The sequence below is a fragment of the Atractosteus spatula genome, chromosome 5 (assembly GCF_055471065.1).
Source record: "Atractosteus spatula isolate fAtrSpa1 chromosome 5, fAtrSpa1.hap1, whole genome shotgun sequence".
Classification (NCBI taxonomy): domain Eukaryota; kingdom Metazoa; phylum Chordata; class Actinopteri; order Semionotiformes; family Lepisosteidae; genus Atractosteus; species Atractosteus spatula.
Window position 1 is genome coordinate 9,925,664 of NC_142710.1, and position 26,916 is coordinate 9,952,579.

General features: G+C 44.1%; 1 protein-coding gene and 1 pseudogene across 2 annotated transcripts; both read right to left on the reverse strand.

Moving 5' to 3' along the window:
• Nucleotides 1–1,028: 1,028 nt before the first annotated feature.
• Nucleotides 1,029–4,420, reverse strand: LOC148834036 (uncharacterized; annotated as a pseudogene).
• A 2,841-nt stretch (nucleotides 4,421–7,261) lies between these two features.
• LOC148834037 (E3 ubiquitin-protein ligase TRIM39-like) lies at nucleotides 7,262–26,539 on the reverse strand. 2 transcript variants are annotated; one of them, XM_088916218.1, is made up of 10 exons: nucleotides 25,898–26,539; nucleotides 24,668–24,763; nucleotides 24,289–24,522; nucleotides 24,003–24,162; nucleotides 23,622–23,681; nucleotides 18,058–18,090; nucleotides 17,043–17,069; nucleotides 12,877–12,909; nucleotides 12,408–12,434; nucleotides 7,262–8,141 (listed from the first exon to the last, which is right to left on the reverse strand). In XM_088916218.1, the coding sequence occupies exons 1-10, from the start codon at nucleotides 26,486–26,488 to the stop codon at nucleotides 7,588–7,590; spliced, it is 1,815 nt and encodes a 604-aa protein (XP_088772344.1). In that variant the 5' UTR covers nucleotides 26,489–26,539; the 3' UTR covers nucleotides 7,262–7,587. The 2 variants fall into 2 exon arrangements, with proteins under 2 accessions (XP_088772344.1, XP_088772345.1); XM_088916219.1 differs by lacking the exons at nucleotides 17,043–17,069; nucleotides 18,058–18,090.
• Nucleotides 26,540–26,916: the final 377 nt, after the last annotated feature.

The window sequence follows — 26,916 nt, forward strand, 5'->3', positions numbered from 1 at the left end:
CATTAAAAGTGGTAAAGATGTTACCACTTTTAATGTGTTGTCTTTAGATCTGATTTAACATTGAGTGTGAAATAGGATGAAACAAGGAACAAATGAAAGTAAATGTGCCAAAAGATGCAAACAGTGTAACAATCTTTAATGGACTATAGATAATGTTCACACATAAAAGCAACCCAACTTTGATTTGACAATAACATTATCTAACATTATATGAAATGTTTGACAATAACATTACCTCACTTCTCTCATTTCCTTTCACCAAATGCAATGTAAATACAGTACAAATAATATTCACTAAACGCAAGGCATTTGAACCCATCTGCAATCTTGACGTTTCATAAAAATGTCAGACAAAATCTACAAATAGCCAAACTAGTCAAACACAAATAAACAAATTCAGATTCTGCAAAGTTACCGCGACCCCAAGAAACATCTAACTGAAGAGTTAATGACAAAGATTCATTCTAAATCAAGTGCTGACCAAAGTGAGCACTTAGAATTCATCTTTGCCATGAACTGTCCAGTTATTGTGCAAATAAACTCTGCTGCCATATTGTGACTAAATTACATACAACGCAAAAGTTGTAACATTATTAGACACTACATGGCACCAGAGTTCATTGGCACAAAAGTGCTTGGTAGCTTAGAGAATGCACATCGCTCAAAAAAGAACTTTTATTAAACTGCATCACCATATTTTTTTTAAGGTGAAAAAACATCCATTAGTTTATCACTCAATATACTGCATGAACAATCAGTCTAAAAGAACTTCTTGTACCAAAATGACAAAAATAAAAGTGCAATTTAACCTGAGACTTTTTAATTTCTTCAGTGAAATTATGAACATTCTATCATAAGTACACTCAAAACTCAGTATATCTTATATGCTTATATGTGTAAAGGTACAGACTAGGTCAGATGGCCTTTACATGCATACTGTGAATAAGTATACTTTACCAAAAGTTTTGAATGGTGAAAGATGCACATATTTCTAATCTGTGTAGTCTGTAGGTCGACAGACTAAAATACTAAACTATGTCCATTACCCATATATTACTTTCCAAAATTTTGTTCATTTCACACCTGAAGTCAGGATATCTATCATAATGAATAGACACTCTCAAATAACAGCCACATGTATGTGCCATAGGTCTTCTCTCAAATCCTTGCATGTCCGTGAAGTCAACAGTTACAGTCTTGCCAAGAAAGAGATCTGAGCCTGTGCAGAACCTCAGGAACAGAGACTGTTTCCTTCCATCACACTCTCGCAGGTATGTTGTAATACGCTTTGATATTTCCTTTTCCTGTGCATTCATTGTGCAGGGAAACTTCAGTGACCGTATGATTTTCCTTGCCGTTGGCTGCAAGTTTTCATACACAGTTTCCATTTCCTCAAGGGCTTTGCTGAGGGGAGCGAGTACACTTTCCCACTGTTCGATAACATAAGCAGGCTCTTGAATAAGGGTTTTGTGAGCCAGTTCTTGCAGAATTTGTTCAATGTTGTGTGCATTTGGCATTCTTCGGCAGCTGTAGTTGTCCAAGATTTCCAGTAATTCATCTTGGTCAGAACTGTTGAAGTCTCTGCGACAACATTCCAAGGTATAACGGTCAGATTCTGAGACATACTTTACTTTAGAAAATTGTCAACCAGATCACTCTTCACATATCCAAGAGCTGCCTGTTCCAAGATTACAGGAGCAAGCTTGATGGGCAAATACTTCTCTTTCTGCCAACCAAGAGAAATAATTTTACCTATACTCTGCCACTTTTTCTTGCCATAGTCATGTCGGAGAAATGGTATCTTGAAAGTGCTGCCTGTTGTACATTGTTCATAGAATTCATGCCAGAATTCAGAGAGGCCATCTCTGAGAACGCCTCCCTCATCATATCCATTCTCATACTGCCCATTTGGTAGTAGAAGCTTTACTTGAATTTCTGATTGAGTATATGAAAAGCGTTCATCAGTGAAATGTTCAATAAGCTCAGATAGTATCTGGCTGTGATGGACAACAAGGATTTTTTTGTCTGGTTCCCTGAGTTCTTGTGCCAGAGGCAAAGTATCTTCTAGACTTTGTTCTCCCATCTCAGAGAGGTCTCCATTGAAAATTGTAATGATATTGCTATCCTCCACATTTTCCCCAGTAAACATGGTAGAACTTTGCTGAGCTAAACTGGAATCGTCTGTGACATCTGCAGGATGAAATTGTGCCACGTCATCGCTGTCTAAGTTCAAATCATTTCCAGTATTTCCAACATAGATGACATCTAATGTTTCTAATTCCAATGCTGGATCAATCAGTGAGTCTGTAGAGGGAAACTCCTGTGTGTTTTCCTGTGAGGGACCTGTAGTGTTTGATTCCTGCTGTGTCTCCACACCACCACTGTCATGTTTCTTTTTGATTGACTGATAGAACCTCATGACAGTTAACTTTGAGGCTTCATATAGAGCTCCCACTGTACTGTCCTCATCTAAGGAAACGTCTTGATAATTTGTCAGATCCACCTCAAACCCAGAAATATTTCCATGTGCATTCTTTCCATCTGGGAAAAACAAACGTATTGCCTCCGTTATGAGGTCTTTTTTTTCCAGTGCTTTGAAACACTTAACTTTCGTGTTCCACCACCCTTTTTGGTTCTCACCTGGATCAAGCCTCCTTTTCCTTCCTCATACAGCATCCAGCCCAACTCCACTTTCCTTACTTTCCTCTCTGTGGTCACCTCTTGATGAGGAGTGATATTTTCTGGATGCTTACACTTTTTTCTTTTATTCAGTTTTGACTTCAGTCTATCAAAAAGCTTTGATTTCCTACTGTTGGGCTCTTTTTCGTGTCTCCTACAATATCCCATCACTGCCAATCTGTCTCCATAAGACGGCAAATAATCCCTCATCTGTTCATCTGTCATTAACATCAGGACACTGGCATCAATCTAAAAATGAATAGTGTATTATCAATTTTCAGTTTCAAAATACCATACTTAAAGCATCATTTTATGTGGATCAATATGCTGATACTGGTTTAAGGAAAAAGTCCATTCGGGATTGTGGAGCTACTGTATGAAGTGAAAAAATCTACAATACGTGAAAATATCAATATACTGTACAGTACTGTGCAGAAGTCAGAGACCACCCTTGCATTTATTTAATTTCCAGTTCAAACAGCCATTCAGTGCAAATTATTTAGTTTTTGGTGTCAGAAAATAATGCAAGAAACATATATTTGACAGAAGAGTACACTAAATATAATATCAAATCTATCAGTATTTAATTTGCCCACTCTTTACTTTTGTGCACCCTCTGGCACTTTAAGTCTTCCATCCGTCCAATCAAACAAGTTACAGCTGTGTCCTCCCAACACAAGTTGATCCCAAAACTGTCACGGACATTATATTAGAACACTTTCCATTAAAAGTGACACTGACATTCAAACAACTACCCAAACACACCACAGCTGCCTTGCACATGTCTTTGTCATGTGCATCTGAAATGGCAAGAGGCGATATTTCTGATGAGAATGGCTATAAAGATAGTTCACTGGCATTAGGAAAATATAAGCCAAAGGAAAATAAGTGAAAAACAAGTTTCCAAAACTGGAGATAAAAATTACTACAATATATAGAGAAAATGGGACTCCTAACAATCGTGCAAGGCCTGGTAGACCACTGAGAGCATCACCATCACATAGACAGAAGTGAACGTTTTGATCACTCTTGCATCAGATCTGAAAAAAATCCACAAGTGTTTCTGTCAATACTTCCATTGTAAGAAGACAACACAATGCTATGGGTCTGAAGGGATGTGTATCTGTCAAAAAGTCACTATTTGAAAAGGAAATAGACAAAAGAGAAGAAAATTTGCCCTAGAACACCAAAACTGGACACTTGAGATAAGTAAGGTTTTATGGACGATGAGTTACAGAGTGGATTTGGATTTGAACCAGCAGAAGCAGAAAATACAACCAACTTCTAAGACTGAACTTTGGAGGTGTTTACAGGAAGCATGAAAAAATATCCCAGTGGATTTATTTGAAAAATTCAAAGAAAGTCTCCTGTAAATAATGGAAGCTGTAATAAAGGCAAAGGGTGGACACACTAAACAATGAAAGATCTGACATTATATTTAGTTGTGGATGCTTTTGTGTAATTTTGTGTTAAATATATGTTTCCTGGAATAATTCCTGACATTGAAAAATAAATCAATTGCACTTAATGACCGTTTTGACTGGAAATTAAATAAGCGAAAGGGTGGTCTCTGACTTTTCACAGTACTGAAAGTGCTGTCAATATCTACAGTAGGTCAGTGGGAGTTAGTTATAATAAACATGAACACACTCATTCTGTTAACTACCTTTTCTTCCTTCATTTTTCCGATAGTGGACTCTGGAATGTCCCTCTCCCTGAGGAAATCGATAAGATCCTCCATCCTGCAATTGTGGCCTAGGAAGCCCACATGGGACAGTGGTGCAGCATTGAGTAGTTAGCAGAGTGGAATTACCTAGCCTCCTGTTTGCCCAGACTCCAACAGTATGCATTGTAGTACATTTAGAAGTAGTCCAGGACAGGCAACGATGACCAACACTCGCCACACATTTGCATTCACAGGGTGCACATACAGTAGGTCACACCCCAAGGGTATGTGAATGACAAATGTAGAGTAGGCTTTTCAATTTAATCTGACTTGTCACACACAGTATGCATACACAGGCAGCACCTCACTCAACTAATCACTGTCTATAGAACACCCGGTTAGCCTGAGCTCAAAGATACAGATTTGAAACAGTCTAAACTCTGCAGAAAGTTATAGCTCCTGAAAGAGGGTTGGTCAATACTAACCTAGTGACTAGTTTTAACCTACTCTACCTTGTAATCATCTTAAGAGCAGCTAACTTATCAAAAAGTTACAGAAAGCTGAATCAAACCACAGCTGTAAAAACATGTTCTGTAAAACAAAAATTGATATAACTAAGTTTTGGAATTGTTACTAAACACACACGAATGTCTTCATTATGATTACGGTTGTTTTGTGCGTGTCACTTGGTAATTTACAGCCTTAGGAAGCCGAAAGGACCGGATGGAGGGTTTGTAAAAATGAGACCGTTGTGCCTATCAAAGTCCGGCTCGGGAGACACACGGGCCGCTCCCATGGCAGGACGTTTGCGACAGTTTAATGTCGCCTGATCATGTTTAGTCAACATAAACATGCTTGTGATCCTGGTATGTTTCTGAGAGATACGCGATCACAGAATTGTATCTGAGCAATTAGACGGAGAGATACTGGGGTTTGGCCAAGTACATTATTGGAAGGATATTGAAAATAAATAAGCATATCAAATCTCTTAACGTACAAAGGGGGAGAGTAAACAAAAATAATAAAAGACGTTCCCTTTAATGTATGTCTGTATTGTTACGGGTTTCATTAATTGTATCGAAGCAAATTTATGTTTTGATCGTGAATAGGCGACCCCAGATTGACTCGCGTAGAAGCTCATAGCACCATCCTCGCTCATATGGGTCCACAGCTATGTGACTGTGCTGAAACAGCTGCTGGTAAAGTGTTTGCAGGAGCTGCCTTGTACAAACGGGCGAAACCCCCACAAGAGTACAGGCCTACTGTTAGTTTTGCCTCATTAATTAGGTTGCTCTTGGAAAGGTTAAATCGATCAACCAAAACCATCCAAGTAGCTCTTGCATATGTTTTTTTTTACTTAGCTACGTTAGTCTCTGTACAGTTTACGCAGACGGTATTTAAGTCTGTGAATTGTATGAAGGTATCAGTATCAGTGGCGCTGTACCTGGACTGGATTGTGAACAGTGGATTTCCTATGCCAGATGAGCAACCTACTGTACTTTCATTGCTGGCGCCAGAAGTGACGTCAAAACTGTGAGACTTGAAGTCGCAATTCTGAGATACCATAGCGCGTTTTTTTTTTTACTCCCTGGCGGAAACGGGCTTCCATAGGTATGCAGAGCCAGGGAGACGGCATCATCCACTGATGTGTTGTTCTGGTAGGCGAACTGCAAGGGGTCCAGGGACTCTGCGATGGAGGAGTTGATGTGTGACAACACCAGCTTCTCCGGGCATTTCATCACCACAGATGTTAATGGTGGTGATGAAACACCACCAACATTGTTTTTACCACATTGTAGTCATAGAGACATTTTAGTCAAGCGGTTTAATTTATGTGCATAATAAAATGTATGTCTAAGAGAATAAATGAACAGCTCGAAGTTCGATACTCATTTTGTCAACAGTGTTTTCCCGCGGTACAGCGCTGCGTCACGAAGTGAACAAAGTGAAATATCTCAGATGCGGTCGGAGAGGGCGGTACTGAGAGTCCTGAACTGGACGTTTCTCAGCTTGTTCTGAGAGTCTGGACACGGCTGGGATTAAAACAAAAGTGGAACAAGTAACGAATTGTAGCGCGTTTTGTTCCAATACAGAGGAACTAAAATAAGCGAAATGAAATATATTTATATACTGTACATGCCAAAGTTTCACAAAGAATCCCTCAGATAATGATGTTGAATACACAAACTGCCGAAGCGGTGCAGTAATCTCCCGGTGCAGTCTCTCGTGTTTCAGGCTAGTTTATATATATTAAACACAGCTGAACACAACACCAGGAATGAGTTTAACTTCACTTCTTACTAGAACAGCAGGTCTGTCGCCATCTTCTAACCCGCTTGCTCTAGGGAGCGTCTCACAACTACCACACTAACCAGCGCACAAGGGAGTGTGTTAAAACTACCTCTCACGACACAGTCCCTCTGTGGACAGAGAATCGTCCACATAAAATGTCCAAACGGCAGGACGGAAGACAAGACTGACACGGAGCCCAAGTTTCTGTCCGTGAAGAAAAAAACTTGCCGCTACCAACAAACTTTTGGGCTTCATATGAAGGAAAGCAGACCTTTCACTGGCCCATTACCAAACTTCATTGGGAAATAAAATAAAGAAAAGACTAGAAAGAAGCATCCACTTTTCCCTGGATCACGATCAGAGATCAAATAAAACGTCTCTCACAAACCACCACAGTAAAAATAAACCCCAAACGAACATACAATACTGAATATAGTCATGTATCCCTGTATTAAAGGGAGCCGGGTATTAGACTGGCTGGAGCTGCTCACAGACACAGCGCTGGTGATAAACTACAACTCCCATAACCACCCTGAGCCACTTCCTGTCTGCGTCACAGTCCCTGTTCCTCCTGGCTGTGGTGACGTCAGCGGGTCCCTCCCCGTTCTGACAGCTTCACAGTCACCGGCGCGCGCAGGAGAGACTCACACGGGATTTCATTTTTAAAAGTTTATTTTCTTAAAAATTAGAAAAAAAACACGGGAGGGTTTCCAGAGATATTTACAAGTCAGGAGTACAGCAGGCTGGTAGCGAGTTATCTCGCCCTCTCTCGTACATGTTATTTTTCCCCGTTTAAATGCGTTATAGTAAATAAAAAAAATTAAACACGACACAACATCATCAGTTCTACAATAACTACTATATTTCTGACCTCACCTCACTGCCCGTCAGTAAACCCGTCTCCCAGCAGGAGCAGTGGGCCAGAGAGCTGGGAGAGAGTCAGCCTGTGTTCATGAGTCAGTGACGGGTTTAATCTCCACACTGACAGCAGGCAGCAGCTCAAGGTCTTTATCTGAATCCTCAGTATAGAAGACAGGATAGATCTTCTCCCCCTGAGGGAAGGCCATGTCAGTGAAAGTGTAGAGATGAGCTCTGGACTCCACTGTGTAAAAGGAGACCTTCCTCTCCTCAATATCCACACACACCCCCAGCTTCCTGGGCTTCAGACTGAGGGGGAGACTGAGACGGGTCTCACGGTCAGTGAGAGCAGATAAAACACCAGGGTCAAAGTCCAGACACCAGTAACCCAGCTGGGGAGAGAAGCTGAACCTCCCTTTCCTCTCTGCAGACTCTCTGGTCACTCCTATTCTCCAGTATCGATTCACCTCCACCTCCCAGTAGTGTCTCCCTGAGGTGAAGGCCTCCCTGCTCACGACACATTCCCAGTAATCAAACCTGTGAGGATTGTCAGAGAGACTCTTCCTCTCTCCCAGTCTCACTCTCTTCCCATCCTCAGACAGGCTGAGCTCACAGTGAGCTGTATCAGGGTCCAGAGTCACAGCAGCTGGGGAATAAAACACAAACATCACAACAGGCTCCTGCCGATCACAGTCCAACTCAACTCCATCAGACTGTGAAATGTCTTTGTCCCCAAACACACCGAGAGAGAAACACCAGTCAGTTACTAATGACTGCTCTTCCCTTCCAGAGAAACGACATCTTCTTCACTGTTTCACTAGTGTTACACATGGGAGTGATCCCAATATCCTCTAAATACAAACATTAAACACTTGTTTTCACAGCGATGAAACTTTATTTTTTTAAACGACATTATTAATAAACACAGGACCGACCGGACTGCAGGAGAAACTACAGCCCGACCACTCGCTTTCAAACACTTCACAACCCACCACAGCGACCTGTATACTGTAAGAAACTGGACAGCCTGTCTGTTAAACCGGTTTATTTCAAATCCCAGTTCAGCAGCTCGTTCATCTTCTCTGAGACCATTTTCCTGACGACGCAGAATAAAAAAGTGCTGAATTCAAATGCTGAATAATGCTCGTTTTTACAGAAAAAAATATAATGGAAAAAGCAAAACCTTGCTGAAATATAAGAAAGCCTTCCCACTTCCTTTGAAAATGCGAAGAAATATCCAAAGTGTTCAGTTTAAAGCAGAAATAACACATCCAGAAACCCGGAGAGAAAGACGAGAGAAACAGAGGCGCTCATACTGACTTCAGACTGCTCGCGCTCACTGTCCGCCTCTCTGATAGGAGACTCCAGCTGTCAATCAGTGAGCTCTGACCACTGAGAGACGGGGGCGGGGCTTATACATGTCCAGAGCGAATGGGGGTTTTAATCGATTCAAGAAGCTTTATTCGCATGACTAATGAACACTGACTGAATACTCTCCTCATACTTAATACTTCAGTGTAAACTCTTAATACTTAATACTGAGTAAATACTCCCCTTTGCCTGTCTGCCTGTCAATCTAGTGAAGATCAAAGATATTCTTATCAGCTCTTATTTTTTGACTCCTGGAGCCTAGAAAGGCTGACACAGTCACCTACATGAATTTATAAAAACACCAGCAGCCATATCACCCTGCAACTCACAACTGGCAGCCCACTGCAGCTCAGCAGGTGTGAGCCTGGTCAGTACCTGGATAGGAGACCTCCTGGAAAAAACTAAGGCTGCTGCTGGAAGAGGTGTGAGTGGGGCCATCAGGGGGTGCTCACCCTGCAGTCTATGTGGGTCCTAATTCCCCAGTATAGTGATGGGGACATGATACTGTAAACAGGTGCTGTCCTGTGGATGAGACTTAAAACCAAGGTCCTGTGTGGTCATTAAAAATCCCAGGGTGTTTCTTGAAAAGAGTAGGGGTTTAACCCTGGTGTCCTGGCCAAATTTCCCCCTGGCTTTTACCCATCATGGCCTCCTAATAACCCCCCTCTTTGAACTGGCTTCATCACTCTGTTCTCCTCCCCACTGAGAGCTGATGTGTGGGGAGTGTTCTGGCACACTATGGCTGCAGTCGCATCATCCAGGTGGGGCTACACACTGGTGGTGGTGGAGGGGAGTCCCCATTACCTGTAAAGCGCTATATAAGTGTAAGCAATTATTATTAATACCTGAATTCATTTCTGGGCTCAGAGCGCCTTTATTTCAGTGATGAGAGAGGTCGCCCTCTTCTGGACACTGCAACTCTGAAGCCATCATGACAACATCTTCCACTGATATTTCACACTTATTCTGTGTAGAACAGGACACAGTGTCAAACACTGACTTACTCCACAGGAGAGTCTATCAGTCTGGAAACACAGACACCCTCTAGATCACTCTTGTTTGAAACGAGGTCCCCAATATCGCAGGCAAACACCCCAATACACACTCACTCTGGTGGGACTAGTGAAATAATATTGACACTCCAGTGTCATTCTTAGTGAAACACACCACTGGGTCTCTTAATGACCAGGACCATGTGAGAACACCAGCTGGGCTGAAGAGAAAGACCCCAAAGTTATTACCCCTGGCCGGTAAGAGGAGCCCTACAGCCCCAGTAAATACCCCTCTTAAACTAACCATGAGCACCTGACTCTGACATGTCTGAGCTGCTCTGAGGAAAACAGGCCACAGAGACACTGACTGACTTCATGTCACTGAAACACTGTCAGTAAAGAGAGATCAGAATTAATTACCCCCTGTCCTGAGAGGAGGGCAATTCTCAGCTCAATACTCTACTGCTCCTTCCTTTCACAGTGCTGGCATGAGTAACTGAACTTCTTATTTTGGCAGGAAATACATTATTTATTGTATTACTCTTGGCCTAGGAATAGTCCCTCAATTCAAATTACATATCCCCAACTGTTATAGTAGTTTTCTTCACACATAGATTCTTAGACACACAGTCACTGTGTCACACTAAGGAGATAAAGACCTGTCTGATATGGAAACACAGAAGCTAAATTTACTCCCCCTGCCCTGTGAAGACAAACCCAAATCTGAGGTAAAAACCCCAATCTCTACTGACAGTAGTGATTAATGAGCTGATGTTGAAATGACTGATCTATTCTGAGACAAACACTCCACTGAGTCTCTTACTGAACCCCCATCACTGCAGCCTGTCTCAGTAGAGCTCACAGCTCTCAGGTTTATTCCCAGATCAATCACAGCCTCAGGGAGCGCAGTGGGAAGGGTCTGATTTCCTAGCGCAGCACAGTGGGAAAAAGACAAAGTGTAGCTACAGTTTCCCTGGAAAAGCAATGCAAAAGAGGGAAGAAACACCAAACAAGATGAATAAGGCCACAAACTGTACAAAAATAAAAACAATCCTTACCATGGAGAAAAACACAAAAAATAATCCTTATATTGCAAAAAACCCTCACCCTACTTCCAAGGATTTAGCACCAGCTTTAAAGCCCTATAAGAGAGACAGTGCTTCTCTTGTGCCTTCAGACAGGCCTGACCAGACCTGCCTTCACTCCCCTTTTATACACTGCAGGGCAGTATAGACTGAAACACACACTGAGACTGGGTGCATATGGGGAAAAACATTCATGCCCAGATGAAAATAAACTTTTCTTACTTAATACATCCTCCTGTAAATCAGGATATATAAAAAGAGAAAAATGGGGTTTGTTGTATGTTCTGTGTTTTGGCCCAGTTACAAGACGTACGGTAATCTGAAAAGGGCACTGCTGTTAGGAGACATACGGTAGTTAAACAGGTACAGGCAGCAAAAATTGTCCGCAGGTACAAGGATGCGTTTACAGGGATTCAAATCTAGTTTATGTCATTTTCAGATAGGAAACTGGTTTTTAAACATGGAATGGGAAGATATTTTTTTAAAACCCAGAGTAAGAGAGGACAGCAAGCTGCAGGAAAGCCCAGAGTAAGAGAGAGAGACAGAGGACAACAAGCTGCAGGAGAGCCCAGAGTAAGAGAGAGAGAGACAGTGGACTACAAGCTGCAGGAGAGCCCAGAGTAAGAGAGAGAGAGAGAGACAGAGGACAACAAGCTGCAGGAGAGCCCAGAGTAAGAGAGAGAGAGACAGAGGACAACAAGCTGCAGGAGAGCCCAGAGTAAGAGAGAGAGACAGAGGACAACAAGCTGCAGGAGAGCCCAGAGTAAGAGAGAGAGAGACAGAGGACAACAAGCTGCAGGAGAGCCCAGAGTAAGAGAGAGAGACAGAGGACAACATGCTGCAGGTGAGCAAAGAGTAAGAGAGAGACACAGAGGACAACAAGCTGCAGGAGAGCCCAGAGTAAGAGAGAGACACAGAGGATGATGACCGACACCAACAGAAAGATTACAAGAGAAATGAGCAGAGACTGTATTTTTTAGATTTTCTGTACTACAAAAGGTGAAGATGTTGCTGTCATTTTTTTCATGTATAACGGTCATGTACCCTAGGATTTGGACAGCTGATTGTTACTGGCTCTGCTCCTGATTCCTCTGATATTTCACATTTATTCTCAAAATCCAGGGTCACAGGCTCTGCAAAATTCAGCCTGAAGACGCTCACGAAGGAGTGACACTGACAAAAGAGTGAGCAGAGCTCACAGGACATGGCCTTTGGGTAGAACGAGTTTTGGAACACCTTCAGCCCCTCTGGAAGAACTTTCTACTGGCCACTAGGTGAAGATCTCTTAAGGATCCCAATAGGATTTCATGTACTACATTACAGACGTGACACTGAAATACATCTTCTATTTACCTACCAGGAACAACCAATTAACACTAAAGAGATCGTCTGAGAGTGTATTCAAGAACCTCTGACACGAGGGCTTAAAACAGCCCCTGTGTAAGCAAGAGGAGACAGACCTACCTGCAGCACTGCAGATCCACTGCCATTCTGAAACACAAAGATACAGACACTGTTAATAACAGACACACACTGGAGCACAGAGATACAGACACTGTTAATCACATACACACACTGGAACACAGAGATACAGACAGTGTTAATCACAGTCTCACACTGGACCACAGAGATACAGACACTGTTAATCACAGTCACACACTGGAACACAGAGACACAGACACTGTTAATCACAGACACACACTGGATCACAGAGATACAGACACTGTTAACCACAGTCACACACTGGAACACAGAGATACAGACACTGTTAATCACAGTGACACACTGGGACACAGAGATACAGACACTGTTAATCACAGTCACACACTGGAACACAGAGATACAGACACTGTTAATCACGGACACACACTGGTAATAAGATGTCAGTACAGTCAGTGCTTTCAGATAGCAGAGTTTCACACAGTGTACATACGTGATTTAGGGATAGGAGCTCGCTTCACAGCATCTATAGAAAGAGAGAGTAGATCTTTATTGTATTAAAGACCTTTCTTGCTTCATACCTGTTATTATACCAGAGTTTATCCTACAGTCTGCAGTCAGTCCATTTCAGGATCCCCAGTCTCCACTGCAGTGTGGATCAGAGTGTCAGGGAGTGTGAGCAGCAGTGGCTGTAAGACTGGAGTCTCACTCAATAAGACTGAGCAGCACAAGGCAATAAGACACACAGACACATCACAGGACACCCTGGAGTCTGGTGCTTGACCACTGAGAGATGAGAAATAAACAGTCTGCTGTTAACAACAGTGAGGAATATTTCACATTTAAAGACCAATCATTGATACTGAAAACTGTTCCTTGTTCAGTCAGATGAGTGAAAGTGTTGGCAATTCTCACACAGCCTGAGTGACCCGTCCCCACAGTGACCAGTATCACTGACTGAGATACAGAGATGTCCTGCTCACTGGTCACACTGCCTGATCTCTGGACATCAGCTGGACAGTGAGAGATGACCAGTTACACTCGATGGTGAGCACATCTACACCAGGCCTGATCCAGGAAGACTGACACACAGACAGTGCGCTTTTGTGTTTTTGTGTATGGCTCATGCATTCATCAAGACATCTCAGACAACCTCATCCATCGTACACATGTGTAGAATATAAATAAATGATATATAGTATCTTACAAAAAATGGTAATTGTACCTAATTTTAATACATTAAAACATCTGCTATCCCAAACACAGAATATTTCAGAAAAACCTGAATGTAAAACAAGATGCAAGCTATTATTTATGTTGAGAAAAATGTCGTTTAAGGAAAGTGAATAGGTTTATGGTGTGGGAAATATGTCAAATATTTCAAACATAATCTTCTACTTATTTGTGTAGAGTGGGAGAGCTGTATAAGCTGTTGCAGGTTGCAAAAGAAAAAGAAGAAGCTAATTCTATGCTGCAAAGTAATGTAAGACAGCAAAATATGCAACATTTCACCTTTGAAGTCTTCATGCAGTAGAATTTAACCTCATTTGTTACTTCCAGTATTCCGTTTCCTTGTTTGTTTTTTAATAGAATCTCTTCCATTATGTTTTTAAACAGGTTTTTGCTCCCCTTTCTTTTTAAACCTCTCTCACACTCACTCTGGTGGGACTAGTGAAATAATATTGACACTCCAGTGTCATTCTTAGTGAAACACACCACTGGGTCTCTTAATGACCAGGACCATGTGAGAACACCAGCTGGGCTGAAGAGAAAGACCCCAAAGTTATTACCCCTGGCCAGTAAGAGGAGCCCTACAGCCCCAGTAAATACTCCTCTTAAACTAACCACGAGCACCTGACTCTGACATGTCTGAGCTGCTCTGAAGAAAACAGGCCACAGAGACACTGACTGACTTCATGTCACTGAAACACTGTCAGTAAAGAGAGATCAGAATTAATTACCCCCTGTCCTGAGAGGAGGGCAATTCTCAGCTCAATACTCTACTGCTCCTTCCTTTCACAGTGCTGGCATGAGTAACTGAACTTCTTATTTTGGTAGGAAATACATTATTTATTGTATTACTCTTGGCCTAGGAATAGTCCCTCAATTCAAATTACATATCCCCAACTGTTATAGTAGTTTTATTCACACATACATTCTTAGACACACAGTCACTGTGTCACACTAAGGAGATAAAGACCTGTCTGATATGGAAACACAGAAGCTAAATTTACTCCCCCTGCCCTGTAAAGAAACACCAAAATCTGAGGTAAAAACCCCAATCTCTACTGACAGTAGTGATTAATGAGCTGATGTTGAAATTACTGATCTATTCTGAGACAAACACCCCACTGAGTCTCTTACTGAACCCCCATCACTGCAGCCTGTCTCAGTAGAGCTCACAGCTCTCAGATGTATTCTCCAGATCAATCACAGCCTCAGGGAGCGCAGTGGGAAGGGTCTGATTTCCTAGCGCAGCACAGTGGGAAAAAGACAAAGTGTAGCTACAGTTTCCCTGGAAAAGCAATGCAAAAGAGGGAAGAAACACCAAACAAGATGAATAAGGCCACAAACTGTACAAAAAGAAAAACAATCCTTACCATGGAGAAAAACACAAAAATAATCCTTATATTGCAAAAAAAAAACTCACCCTACTTCCAAGGATTTAGCACCAGCTTTAAAGCCCTATAAGAGAGACAGTGCTTCTCTTGTGCCTTCAGACAGGCCTGACCAGAACTGCCTTCACTCCACTTTTATACACTGCATGGGCTGTATAGACTGAAACACACACTGAGACTGGGGAGCATATGGGGAAAAACATTCATACCCAGATGAAAATAAACTTTTCTTACTTGATACATCCTCCTGAAAATCAGGATATATAAAAACAGAGAAAAATGGGGTTTGTTGTGTGTTCTGTGTTTTGGCCCAGTCTTACAAGACGAACGGTAATCTGAAAAAGGGCACTGCTGTTAGGAGACATACGGTAGTTAAACAGGTACAGGAAGCAAAAATTGTCCCCAGGTACAAGGACTGGTTTACAGGGGGTCAAATCTAGTTTATGTCATTTTCAGATTGGAAACTGGTTTTTAAACATGGAATGGGAAGATATTTTTTTAAAACCCAGAGTAAGAGAGAGAGAGACAGAGGAAAACAAGCTGCAGGAGAGCCCAGAGTAAGAGAGAGAGAGAGAGACAGAGGACAACAAGCTGCAGGAGAGCCCAGAGTAAGAAAGAGAGACAGAGGACAACAAGCTGCAGGAGAGCCCAGAGTAAGAGAGAGAGAGACAGAGGACAACAATCTGCTGGAGAGCCCAGAGTAAGAGAGAGAGAGAGACAGAGGACAACAAGCTGCAGGAGAGCCCAGAGTAAGAGAGAGAGAGACAGAGGACAACAAGCTGCAGGAGAGCCCAGAGTAAGAGAGAGACACAGAGGACAACAAGCTGCAGGAGAGCCCAGAGTAAGAGAGAGACACAGAGGACAACAAGCTGCAGGAGAGCCCAGAGTAAAAGAGAGAGAGACAGAGGAAAACAAACTGCAGGAGAGCCCAGAGTAAGAGAGAGAGAGACAGAGGACAACAAGCTGCAGGAGAGCCCAGAGTAAGAGAGAGAGACAGAGGACAACAAGCTGCAGGAGAGCCCAGAGTAAGAGAGAGAGAGAGAGAGAGAGGACAACATGCTGCAGGAGAGCCCAGAGTAAGAGAGAGACACAGAGGACAACAAGCTGCAGGAGAGCCCAGAGTAAGAGAGAGAGAGACAGAGGACAACAAGCTGCAGGAGAGCCCAGAGTAAGAGAGAGAGAGACAGAGGACAACAAGCTGTAGGAGAGCCCAGAGTAAGAGAGAGAGAGAGACAGAGGACAACAAGCTGCAGGAGAGCCCAGAGTAAGAGAGAGACAGAGGACAACAAGCTGCAGGAGAGCCCAGAGTAAGAGAGAGAGAGAGACAGAGGACAACAAGCTGCAGGAGAGCCCAGAGTAAGAGAGAGAGAGACAGAGGACAACAAGCTGCAGGAGAGCCCAGAGTAAGAGAGAGACAGAGGACAACAAGCTGCAGGAGAGCCCAGAGTAAGAGAGAGACAGGGGACAACAAGCTGCAGGAGAGCCCAGAGGACAATGACCGACACCAACAGAAAGATTACAGCAGCTGAGAAATGAGCAAGAGACTGTATTTTTTATATTATCTGTACTACAAAAGGTGAAGATGTTGCTGTCAGTTTTTTCATGTATAACGGTCATGTACCCTAGGATTTGGACAGCTGATTGTTACTGGCTCTGCTCCTGATTCCTCTGATATTTCACATTTATTCTCAAAATCCAGGGTCACAGGCTCTGCAAAATTCAGCCTGAAGACCCTCACGAAGGAGTGAGACTGATTAAGGAGTGAGCAGAGCTCACAGGACATGGCCTTTGGGTAGAATGAGTTTTGGAACACCTTCAGCCCCTCTGGAAGAACTTTCTACTGGCCACTAGGTGAAGATCTCTTAAGGATCCCAATAGGATTTCATGTACTACATTACAGACGTGACACTGAAATACATCTTCTATTTACCTAACAGGAACAACCAATTAACACTAAAGAGATCGTCTGAGAGTGAATTCAAGAACCTCTGACACGAGGGCTTAAAACAGCCCCTGTGTCATCAAGAGGAGACAGACCTACCTGCAGCACTGCAGATCCACTGCCATTCTGAAACACAGAGATACAGACACTGTTAATAACAGACACACACTGGAGCACAGAGATACAGACACTGTTAATCACATACACACACTGGAACACAGAGATACAGACAGTGTTAATCACAGTCTCACACTGGACCACAGAGATACAGACACTGTTAATCACAGTCACACACTGGAACACAGAGACACAGACACTGTTAATCACAGACACACACTGGATCACAGAGATACAGACACTGTTAACCACAGTCACACACTGGAACACAGAGATACAGACACTGTTAATCACAGTGACACACTGGGACACAGAGATACAGACACTGTTAATCACAGTCACACACTGGAACACAGAGATACAGACACTGTTAATAAGAGACACACACTGGAGCACAGAGATACAGACACTGTTAATCACAGACACACACTGGAACACAGAGATACAGACACTGTTTATCACAGACACACACTGGAACACAGAGATACAGACACTGTTAATCACAGACACACACTGGAACACAGAGATACAGACACTGTTAATCACAGACACACACTGGAACACAGAGATACAGACACTGTTAATCACAGCCACACACTGGAACACAGAGATACAGACACTGTTAATCACAGTCACACACTGGAACACAGAGACACAGACACTGTTAATCACAGTCTCACACTGGACCAAAGAGATACAGACACTGTTAATCACAGTGACACACTGGGACACAGAGACATAGACACTGTTAATCACAGACACACACTGGAACACAGAGATACAGACACTGTTAATCACAGTCACACACTGGGACACAGAGATACAGACACTGTTAATCACAGTCACACACTGGAACACAGAGATGCAGACACCGTTAATCACAGACACACACTGGAACACAGAGACACAGACACTGTTAATCACAGTCACACACTGGTAATAAGATGTCAGTACAGTCAGTGCTGTCAGATAGCAGAGTTTCACACAGTGTACATACGTGATTTTGGGATAGGAGCTCGCTTCACAGCATCTACAGAAAGAGAGAGTAGATCTTTATTGTATTAAAGACCTTTCTTGCTTCATACCTGTTATTATACCAGAGTTTATCCTACAGTCTGCAGTCAGTCCATTTCAGGATCCCCAGTCTCCACTGCAGTGTGGATCAGAGTGTCAGGGAGTGTGAGCAGCAGTGGCTGTAAGACTGGAGTCTCACTCAATAAGACTGAGCAGCACAAGGCAATAAGACACACAGACACATCACAGGACACCCTGGAGTCTGGTGCTTGACCACTGAGAGATGAGAAATTAACAGTCTGCTGTTAACAACAGTGAGGAATATTTCACATTTCAAGACCAATCATTGATACTGAAAACTGTTCCTTGTTCAGTCAGATGAGTGAAAGTGTTGGCAATTCTCACACAGCCTGAGTGACCCGTCCCCACAGTGACCAGTATCACTGACTGAGATACAGTGATGTCCTGCTCACTGGTCACACTGCCTGATCTCTGGACATCAGCTGGACAGTGAGAGATGACTAGTCACACTCGATGGTGAGCACATGTCCACACCAGGCCTGATCCAGGAAGACTGACACACAGACAGTGCGCTCCTGTGTTTTTGTGTATGGCTCATGCATTCATCAAGACATCTCAGACAACCTCATCCATCGTACACATGTGTAGAATATAAATAAATGATATATAGTATCTTACAAAAAATGGTAATTGTACCTAATTTTAATACATTAAAATATCTGCTATCCCAAACACAGAATATTTCAGAAAAACCTGAATGTAAAACAAGATGCAAGCTATTATTTATGATGAGAAAAATGTCCTTTAAGGAAAGTGAATAGGTTTATGGTGTGGGAAATATGTCAAATATTTAAAACATAATCTTCTACTTATTTGTGTAGAGTGGGAGAGCTGTATAAGCTGTTGCAGGTTGCAAAAGAAAAAGAAGAAGCTAATTCTATGCTGCAAAGTAATGTAAGACAGCAAAATATGCAACATTTCACCTTTGAAGTCTTCATGCATTTCATAGAATTAAACCTCATTTGTTACTTCCAGTATTCCGTTTCCTTGTTTGTTTTTTAATAGAATCTCTTCCATTATGTTTTTAAACAGGTTTTTGCTCCCCTTTCTTTTTAAACCTCTCTCACACTCACTCTGGTGGGACTAGTGAAATAATATTGACACTCCAGTGTCATTCTTAGTGAAACACACCACTGGCTCTCTTAATGACCAGGACCATGTGAGAACACCAGCTGGGCTGAAGAGAAAGACCCCAAAGTTATTACCCCTGGCCAGTAAGAGGAGCCCTGCAGCCCCAGTAAATACTCCTCTTAATTTAACCATGAGCACCTGACTCTGACATGTCTGAGCTGCTCTGAGGAAAACAGGCTGTACTGTGACCCCAAGCTTCTCTCTGTCTGTGTGTCTGTGTCTCATGGAGAGCAAGCTGGGGTCCTGTATGTGAAAAGATGAATTCCTAATGCAAGAGATTGTATATGGCAAATAAAGAGATCTTGATCTTAAACGTGTGTCATTTTTACCATTTCTGTGACAAGTAGAATTGACACAGCTTTCCAAACATCTGTTCTTCTTGATGTGAAACTGCAGAAACATGTCCTGTACAGAGTGTTTGCTCACTCTTTCAACACTGAACAGAATACATTTACGATGACTTATACCTGCTGTTGGCTTCCTGTTACTGTTGGTCCCAGTAAACAGCAAGCCAGCAATGGACAAACTGTGTAACGGGTTGTGTGTCGTCCTGAATTCTTTTTCTTTTTGTCTGTCATTCCCCTATCTCTTCACAGTCATCTGCGCAAAATACACAGAAATACTGTTTCTTCCCCCTTCAACTTATACCTCTCCTGCATTTTACTGTGTAATTCCCAGTTCAAGTGTATTTGATGTCTGCAGACTGTAGTCTAAAAGCGTTTGAGGTTTTTGTGCTTAAAGATTTAGTGACTGACCAACAATAACCTAAGACATTCTTATTTTGGCAGGATATCAAGAATAAATGATGTTGGGTTTTTCTATCGCTCTGTTTGTTCAGACAGATCAAGTCCTGACTGTTTCTTCCTGCTGACCCATCAGCCTGGTTAATGTGTGAAGAGAAGCAGCCATTTCTCAGACAAGAGAGAGGCCTACAGGCCCCAGAGGAGCCCCTGTACCAGAGTCCCACTGCTGCCTCTCACAAGAGGCTGTGTGTCTGTGAAGCTGCAGGGGAAGAGCACTGTCATCATACCATCATTATTGTGAGACTGGCTCTGCTCCTGAATATTCCAGTTATTCACAAATCCAGGGTCTCAGACTCTGACACATTCTGACAGATGAAGAATGGCAAGGGGCTGTGGCAAGACGGACTTCCCAAGGAATTCCACACCTGCTTCTGGGACACCCCAGTGGCAGACCTGGTGGAGGTGGAACAAGAGCTCTTCCATCAGCAAAAAGCTTGGACACAGGATGAGGGAAGGTGTCATCTCTCAGCACTTCAGGAGGGGTTCAAAAGATGCTCTGCATGGACATCAAGATCGTGTCCAAGCTACTGGCCATTAGACTGAGGACCGCCCTGCCCCACTTCATCAACAGTGACCAGACATGTGGGGTGGGAGGGTGATAAGTCAGCTGGAACCTCCAGCTCACCAGAGATGCCATCACCTGGGCCGAGGACCAGAACGTGCCCATGATGGTGGTGAGCCTGGACCAGGAGAAAGCCTTCGACACAGTAAAGAACAGCTATCTGTTCAGAGGGCTGGAGCACTTCAGATTCTGAGAAAGTTTCAGCTGCTGGACAGAGATACTGTACTCTGAAGTGGGCAGTAGGGTCAACATGAACAGACATCTTTGGGATTTAATCCCCCTGGAATCTGGAGTAGGACAAGAGTGTCCTCTTTCTCCTCTTCTCTATGTTCTCATTATAGAGCTGTAGGCAGAGGAACAGGGGAAGTCCTCACGATCTCCCAGTACACATGACGCTGTTCCTGATTTCAGACAGGGGGTTGCAGAGTGGGCTGCAGGTCAGGGAGCAGTACTGCAGGGCCTCAGACTTGAGGCTAATAAACAGAAAGAGCAAGGGCAAGCTCTTTGGACCCTGGAGGGACAGGAACATGCCGCCAGCAGGTCTCAAGCTTTGCATGGAGCCCCTAATGATACTGGTGGTTTCATTCCAGAGCCAGGACAACAACAACATAAACTGGACAGAGAGGACCGTCAAGGTCAACGTGTAACTGGGCCTGTGGAGGACTCGCACACTGACTCTCATGGGGAAAGTGAGGGTGCTGAAGGCAGACACCCTGCTGGCTTTAGCTGACCTGGTCGTGGTGTACCCTCTGTCAGCCAGACTCAGACAAGCGCTGCAAGGGATGGTGGAACAGGTACGAGTACATCACAAGGAGCCAGATGTGCCAGACAGTGAGGAAGGGGGAGAGATGTGCCGAATTTCCCCCTGAAACTCCACTGCATCTTCTTCTGCAACCTCTGTCACTAGGGGCTGGACCCCATCGGTCACAATTCTCAGTACTTTGTCAGGCTGTGGTTCTCCCTCCCAGTGAAGCATCTGATCCGGTGTCAAACACTAGTCCTAAAGCAGAAAACTGACCGGAGACCTACTAGGAGGTATGAGGCCATGAGACAGCCAGAGCTCTGCACCAACAAAAGGCACTATACAAGGAAGAGAAGGGAGGAACTAGTCACCAGGGAGAGACAGATGATCCTACAGGTCACCGGGGAGGGGCTGACGATCCCATGGGAATCCTGGGTAAAGACTCAACCCAGAGGACTAGACAACAAGCTGAAGGCCCTCAGCTGGATGACTGTGCACCAGAGCTGGTGACCAGAGAGGTGTCATGGCCTCTGCAGCCAAAGGGCGCTCCTACTCTGTCCTGTCCCTAGTTTCCTGTGGTTTGCTATCCTTCTGGTGTCTCTGTCTCTGGTGATATATATGTCCGGGTCTCTCATTCCCCTTCGCTCATCATTGACGTTCGGATGTCCTGAGACCTGCCCAGCACCAGGTCGCCCCACGTCCGCTGCCTGAGAGCATTGGTTTCTATACGACTCCTGAACAGCTGAGCCCAGGCTAACCCCTGTCCCACCACTACGCATAGGGTCTTTTTCACTCTCCTGCCTCTCCACGATTTGTCCCCTCCGACATCCGTGACAGAATGCTGAGCCTCCTACTGACCCTGCGAGCAGCGCTTTTTTGTTTTTCCGCAGTTTTTTTTCCCCTGGGCTTTTTTTTTCTCTCAGCTCTCCTATTCTAATCGCGAGATTCTTTTTCCGACTCCTGTGCCTGTGAGCGGGCCGTGTGCCTGGCTTTCCTCGGGTTGTCCACTCCGATATCAGTGATAGAATGTTGAAGGTGCCTATTGCCCAGTCTGCGGTATTTTTCCCGGGTTTTTGTCCTTTTGTTTGTTTCTGCCTGGTGTTTTGCTTTTTTCACTTCCTGGTTTCCCCTTCTCTCTGGTCCCCCTGTCCCCTGTGTTGTAGAACTCTTGGTTCCTATCTGTTTATTGTGGTTTGTTACCCTGGTCTCCCAGGTTTATTTCTGTCGTTGTTTGTGCTTGTTTACTTGCCTTTTTTTAGTTTTATGTCTCCGGAGCACTACCCCAGCCCCCCCTTCCTCTACCCAATAAAGGTTTCTACCCTGGAGGAGTGGGTAGCTCTCAGCCATGGACTCCCAGAGGTTTCCTTTCAGGTAAATGAGGTTTTTCCTTCCCCCAGCTTATTTGTATGGGCGTCAGGAGCCGCCCATGAAGGGGAGGGGGTACTGTCATGGCCTCTGCAGCCAGAGGGAGCTCCTACTTTGTCCTGACCCTAGTTTCTTGTGCTTTGCTGTCATTCCGGTGTCTCTCTCTCTCTGGAGATATATATTTCCGGGTCTCTCATTCCCCTTGGCTCACCATTGACGTTCGGATGTCCTGAGACCCGCCTAGCACCAGGACGCCTCACGTCCGCTGTCTGAGAGCATTGGTTTCTATACGACTCCTGAACTGCTGAACTGTTTCATCAGAGCACTGCACAGTATTGAGGGCTGAAGAAAACCCAGAAAAACTGTTCCTTAGTGCTCCTGTTGAGAAATGGACAATCGCAGTTTCAAAGCCAGGACTGCAGCCAGTGGTAACACCCAGGAGGCTTGGAGGGGCTCTTATTGTGTGAACCAGCCTCACTGACCACTTGCAAAATAGAATGATTGATAATGGACAATCACTCTTTTTGAGACGATTTAAATTCTGTAGAAGAGTTGTTGTCAGAATTGTATTCTCTGTAAGCACTGTGCACTGCACATTGATGTAATAAAGTGCATTTTCTTAAATAAACTACACCCACTGGAACTTCTGTGTCCATCTGTGTGTTTGACACAGTGTGTCTCTGATCCACACAGAGTGACTGTCTGCAAGCTTGACTTTCTGAATTCAGACGTGTATCAGCATGTATCAGAGTGTGAATCAGTGTGTGTGTCAGAGTGTGTATCCGTTTCTGTATCACTGTTCCTGCTGTGTGTTTGAGCTCCAGGTATATTTCAGGGGGGAACTGTTGCGAAAACAGACTCACAGTGTAAAAGCTCTGCTCTGGACCCGGGCTCTGGAGTCAGCAGACTGTAGACTTCAGTCACTGGGGAGACACACAGAGAAATGTCTCATCAGGGCTGCAGTAACAGAGTAACAGGAATAACATGTTCTACTGGACTGGGACTGTAGCCCCTATTAAAACGTTCCTGTTAAAATATATACAGCACAATATAACAACACACTTACTGTCATAAAGATTTGTGAGACTGGAGATTTTAAGATATTTCACCTAGAATTTGAATCATTGACTGATAAGCTGCTCTGATAAATACAGTCACTGCACAGAAAATCCATTGACAATATAAGAGAGAAACAGGAAATATATAAGCTGTCCAGAAAGACATCAGTGTGTTTCTCTACTAACCTGTTGTGGAAATCTTTATTGATTCCTTCTTGCAAAGATCCTCCAGTCGCTCTTTCAGTCCAGAGACAGCTCTCCTCACTGCCTCAGGAGAGAAGTGTGGACGGACAGGGGTGCTGGGTGAGTCTCCAGCTCCAGGAGGGACACAGACAGACTGGAAATCCTGCAGCAGGGAAGAGAAAGAGGAGTTTCCAGTCAAACACAACACACATTCCTGGGGAGAAGCCAGGAGCAGCTCTGTGTGAGAGACACCCTTCTGTACTGCAGAGTCACAGAGCAGTGATGTTACCTGGAGGAAATGGATGTGATCCTCTGTGTGTGAGAGCTGGTTCAGCTCAGAGTCTCTCCTCTTCAGCTCAGCGATCTCCTTCTCCAGTCGCTCTAGAAGTCCTTCAGCCTGACTCACTGCAGCCCTCTCTTGAGCTCTGATCAGCTCTGTGACCTCAGAGCGTGTTCTCTCAATGGAGCGGATCAGCTCAGTAAAGATCCTGTCAGTGTCCTGCACTGCTGTGCCTGCAGAGCTCTGAGGGAGGAGACACACAGTGGATTATTGCACAGGAAAACACTCAAACTACATTATGCTGTATGCTCTGTTTCCAAAGGGTACTGTCCAGTGTCCAGCTGTGGAAATGTGTGTCTGTGTGTCCACTCATCTGGTGAATACCCACTCTGAGTGACTCCACAGCCTGTCTCAGCTCCTGCAGCTCCTTCTCTCTCTCCTGGAGTCTCTGCTGGGTTTGTGTCTGTGTCTCCCCCAGCTGCTTCTGTGGAGAAACAGAGACACTCAGGACATTTCTGCTGTAAGAGAATCACATCACAGAGACACCCCTTAGAGTCACCCTGGGAAATCCACACTCTGTATCCCTGATGTCTTATCCACACGAGATGTGTTTCCTGGTCCTGTCTGAGATGCTCCTGTTTTATGTCTAATCTACACCGGCAGCGTGTGCAGCGCAGCAGACACCTGACACCTGGGTCTGCACATCTGTATGTGAGGTGAAATGTAAAAAGAAGATAATTGTGTTTCAAATGATATATAAAACATCATCTAGAGATAGTTCAGGTGGGGAGCTGCGTCAGCATGCGTAGGCTGCAAAGGAACAAGCAATAGGTTTATTCCATACTGAAAAAAAAGAAGAAAGAAAACACAACGTTTCAGCCGTGGAGCCTTCTCACACCTGAAGAAGAATAAACCTATTACTTGTTCCTTCATGATCTAGAGATTTCAGATTTCATTCATCTCAATATACAGTAGTGTCCTGACTGCTCTCGGCATCTCAAAACAGAGGACTACAGCAGTGCTGATGAGCCTTGCTGCCACTAGTTTCTCTGAGTGCTCAGAGGAGACCCTGTGGCTGACATGCTTGACCGCTGGATGAGGTTCTGGACCAGGCAGATCATTTCAGAGGACAAAAGGAAACATGTTCTGTGTCAGATTGACTCCATGAGAGCCCAGCGTATATAAAAATAGAGTTTATTATTATAAATAATAATACTATTGTGCTGAAATTAAAGCAGGACTTCATTAATGAGGGTGCAGTCTGTTCTAGAGGTGTTGAGTGTGTTGTGCATTAATGAGGGTGCAGTCTGTTCTAGAGGTGTTGAGTGTGCTGTGTGCAGTTGTACAGGTTCACTGGTGCTTCATGAGGACAGTAAAGAGGGAAACAGTGAAGGAGAGGAGGACGAGATAATGAACAACAGACAGAAGAACAGGAGACACTTCAGAGACACAACCAGTGTGGATCACAGCTGAGTACATGAGCAGGACTCAACAGTGGAGTTCCAGCATTACAGATACAGTAAATACAGTCCAGAGATCACTTAAAGCCTCCAAATATCCTTAATATCCTTTTTACATGTTGTACTAGACACTTTATGAACAGACACAAAGTCCTCACCTGTTTCTCTGTCCTTCCTGCTGCAGCTGAGACAGTATCATGGCCTCTGTGTTCATCCATTACACAAAGATAACAAACACACTTCTGGTCAGTACGGCAATAGACCTCAAGCGGTTTGTCATGAGTGGAGCAGATCTTCTCCTGCAGTTGTCCTGTGGCCTCAACCAGCTTGTGTCTCTTGAAAGCAGGAGATTCATAGTGAGGCTGGAGGTGAGTCTGACAGTAAGAGGCCAGACACACCAGACAGGATTTCACAGCTCCCCTCTTTCTCCCAGTGCAGACATCACACAGCACATCTCCAGGGCCAGCAGGACTGTGAGCAGGAGGAGGGCCACTGCACCCTGTCTCCTTCAGTTTCTCCACCACTTCAACCAGGATGGTGTTTCTGTGAAGATCAGGTCTTGGGGTAAACGTCTGTCTGCACTGGGGGCAGCTGTAGATCCCAGTCTGATCTTCCTGATCCCAGCAGTTCTTAATACAGTCCTTACAGTAACTGTGTCCACAGAGCAGAGTCACTGGATCCTTCAGCAAATCCAGACACACTGAGCAGCTGAACTGGTCCTGAGAAACTGAAATACTGCCTTCTGCCATTTTTCTGACAAGTAAAACCTACACAGAGAGGAGCAGTAGAGACGGAGCTGCAGTGAGGCTTTTTCTAGTAAAACGAAACTGATCTCTGAGTTTCACTTCCTGGATCTGCACAGAGCTGCAGGGGTGTGATTATTAGGGGGTGTGGTTGTTAGGGGTGTGATTAGGGTTGTCAGGGGGTGTGGTTTAGAGCTGCAGTTATGAAACGGCTTTGTTTTTTTTAAAGTTTTTTTAATAAACGTCGATGTCAGTACCTGCTCAGGTGAAGTCAATCCAGTTGTTTGTGTTCCCAATAATCAAAACAATAAAATACTAACTCGCTCACACAGCATGAGAAGATCAGAGCATGATGGTGACAGACAAGAGGAGGCCAGCTGGCCCATCCAGCTGTTTAATCGTTGGGAGTTATTTGGCTCCAGGATCTCCTCCAG

Excerpts from the sequence above, each read along its gene's own strand:
- LOC148834037 (XM_088916218.1), bottom strand. The coding sequence starts at position 26,488 with ATGGCAGAAGGCAGTATTTCAGTTTCTCAGGACCAGTTCAGCTGCTCA. Across the intron at positions 24,523-24,667 it reads AGGCTGTGGAGTCACTCAGA|AGCTCTGCAGGCACAGCAGT; the intron begins GTGGGTATTCAC and ends CTCCTCCCTCAG. Across the intron at positions 17,070-18,057 it reads AGCTCCTATCCCAAAATCAC|AATGGCAGTGGATCTGCAGT; the intron begins GTATGTACACTG and ends TCTGTGTTTCAG.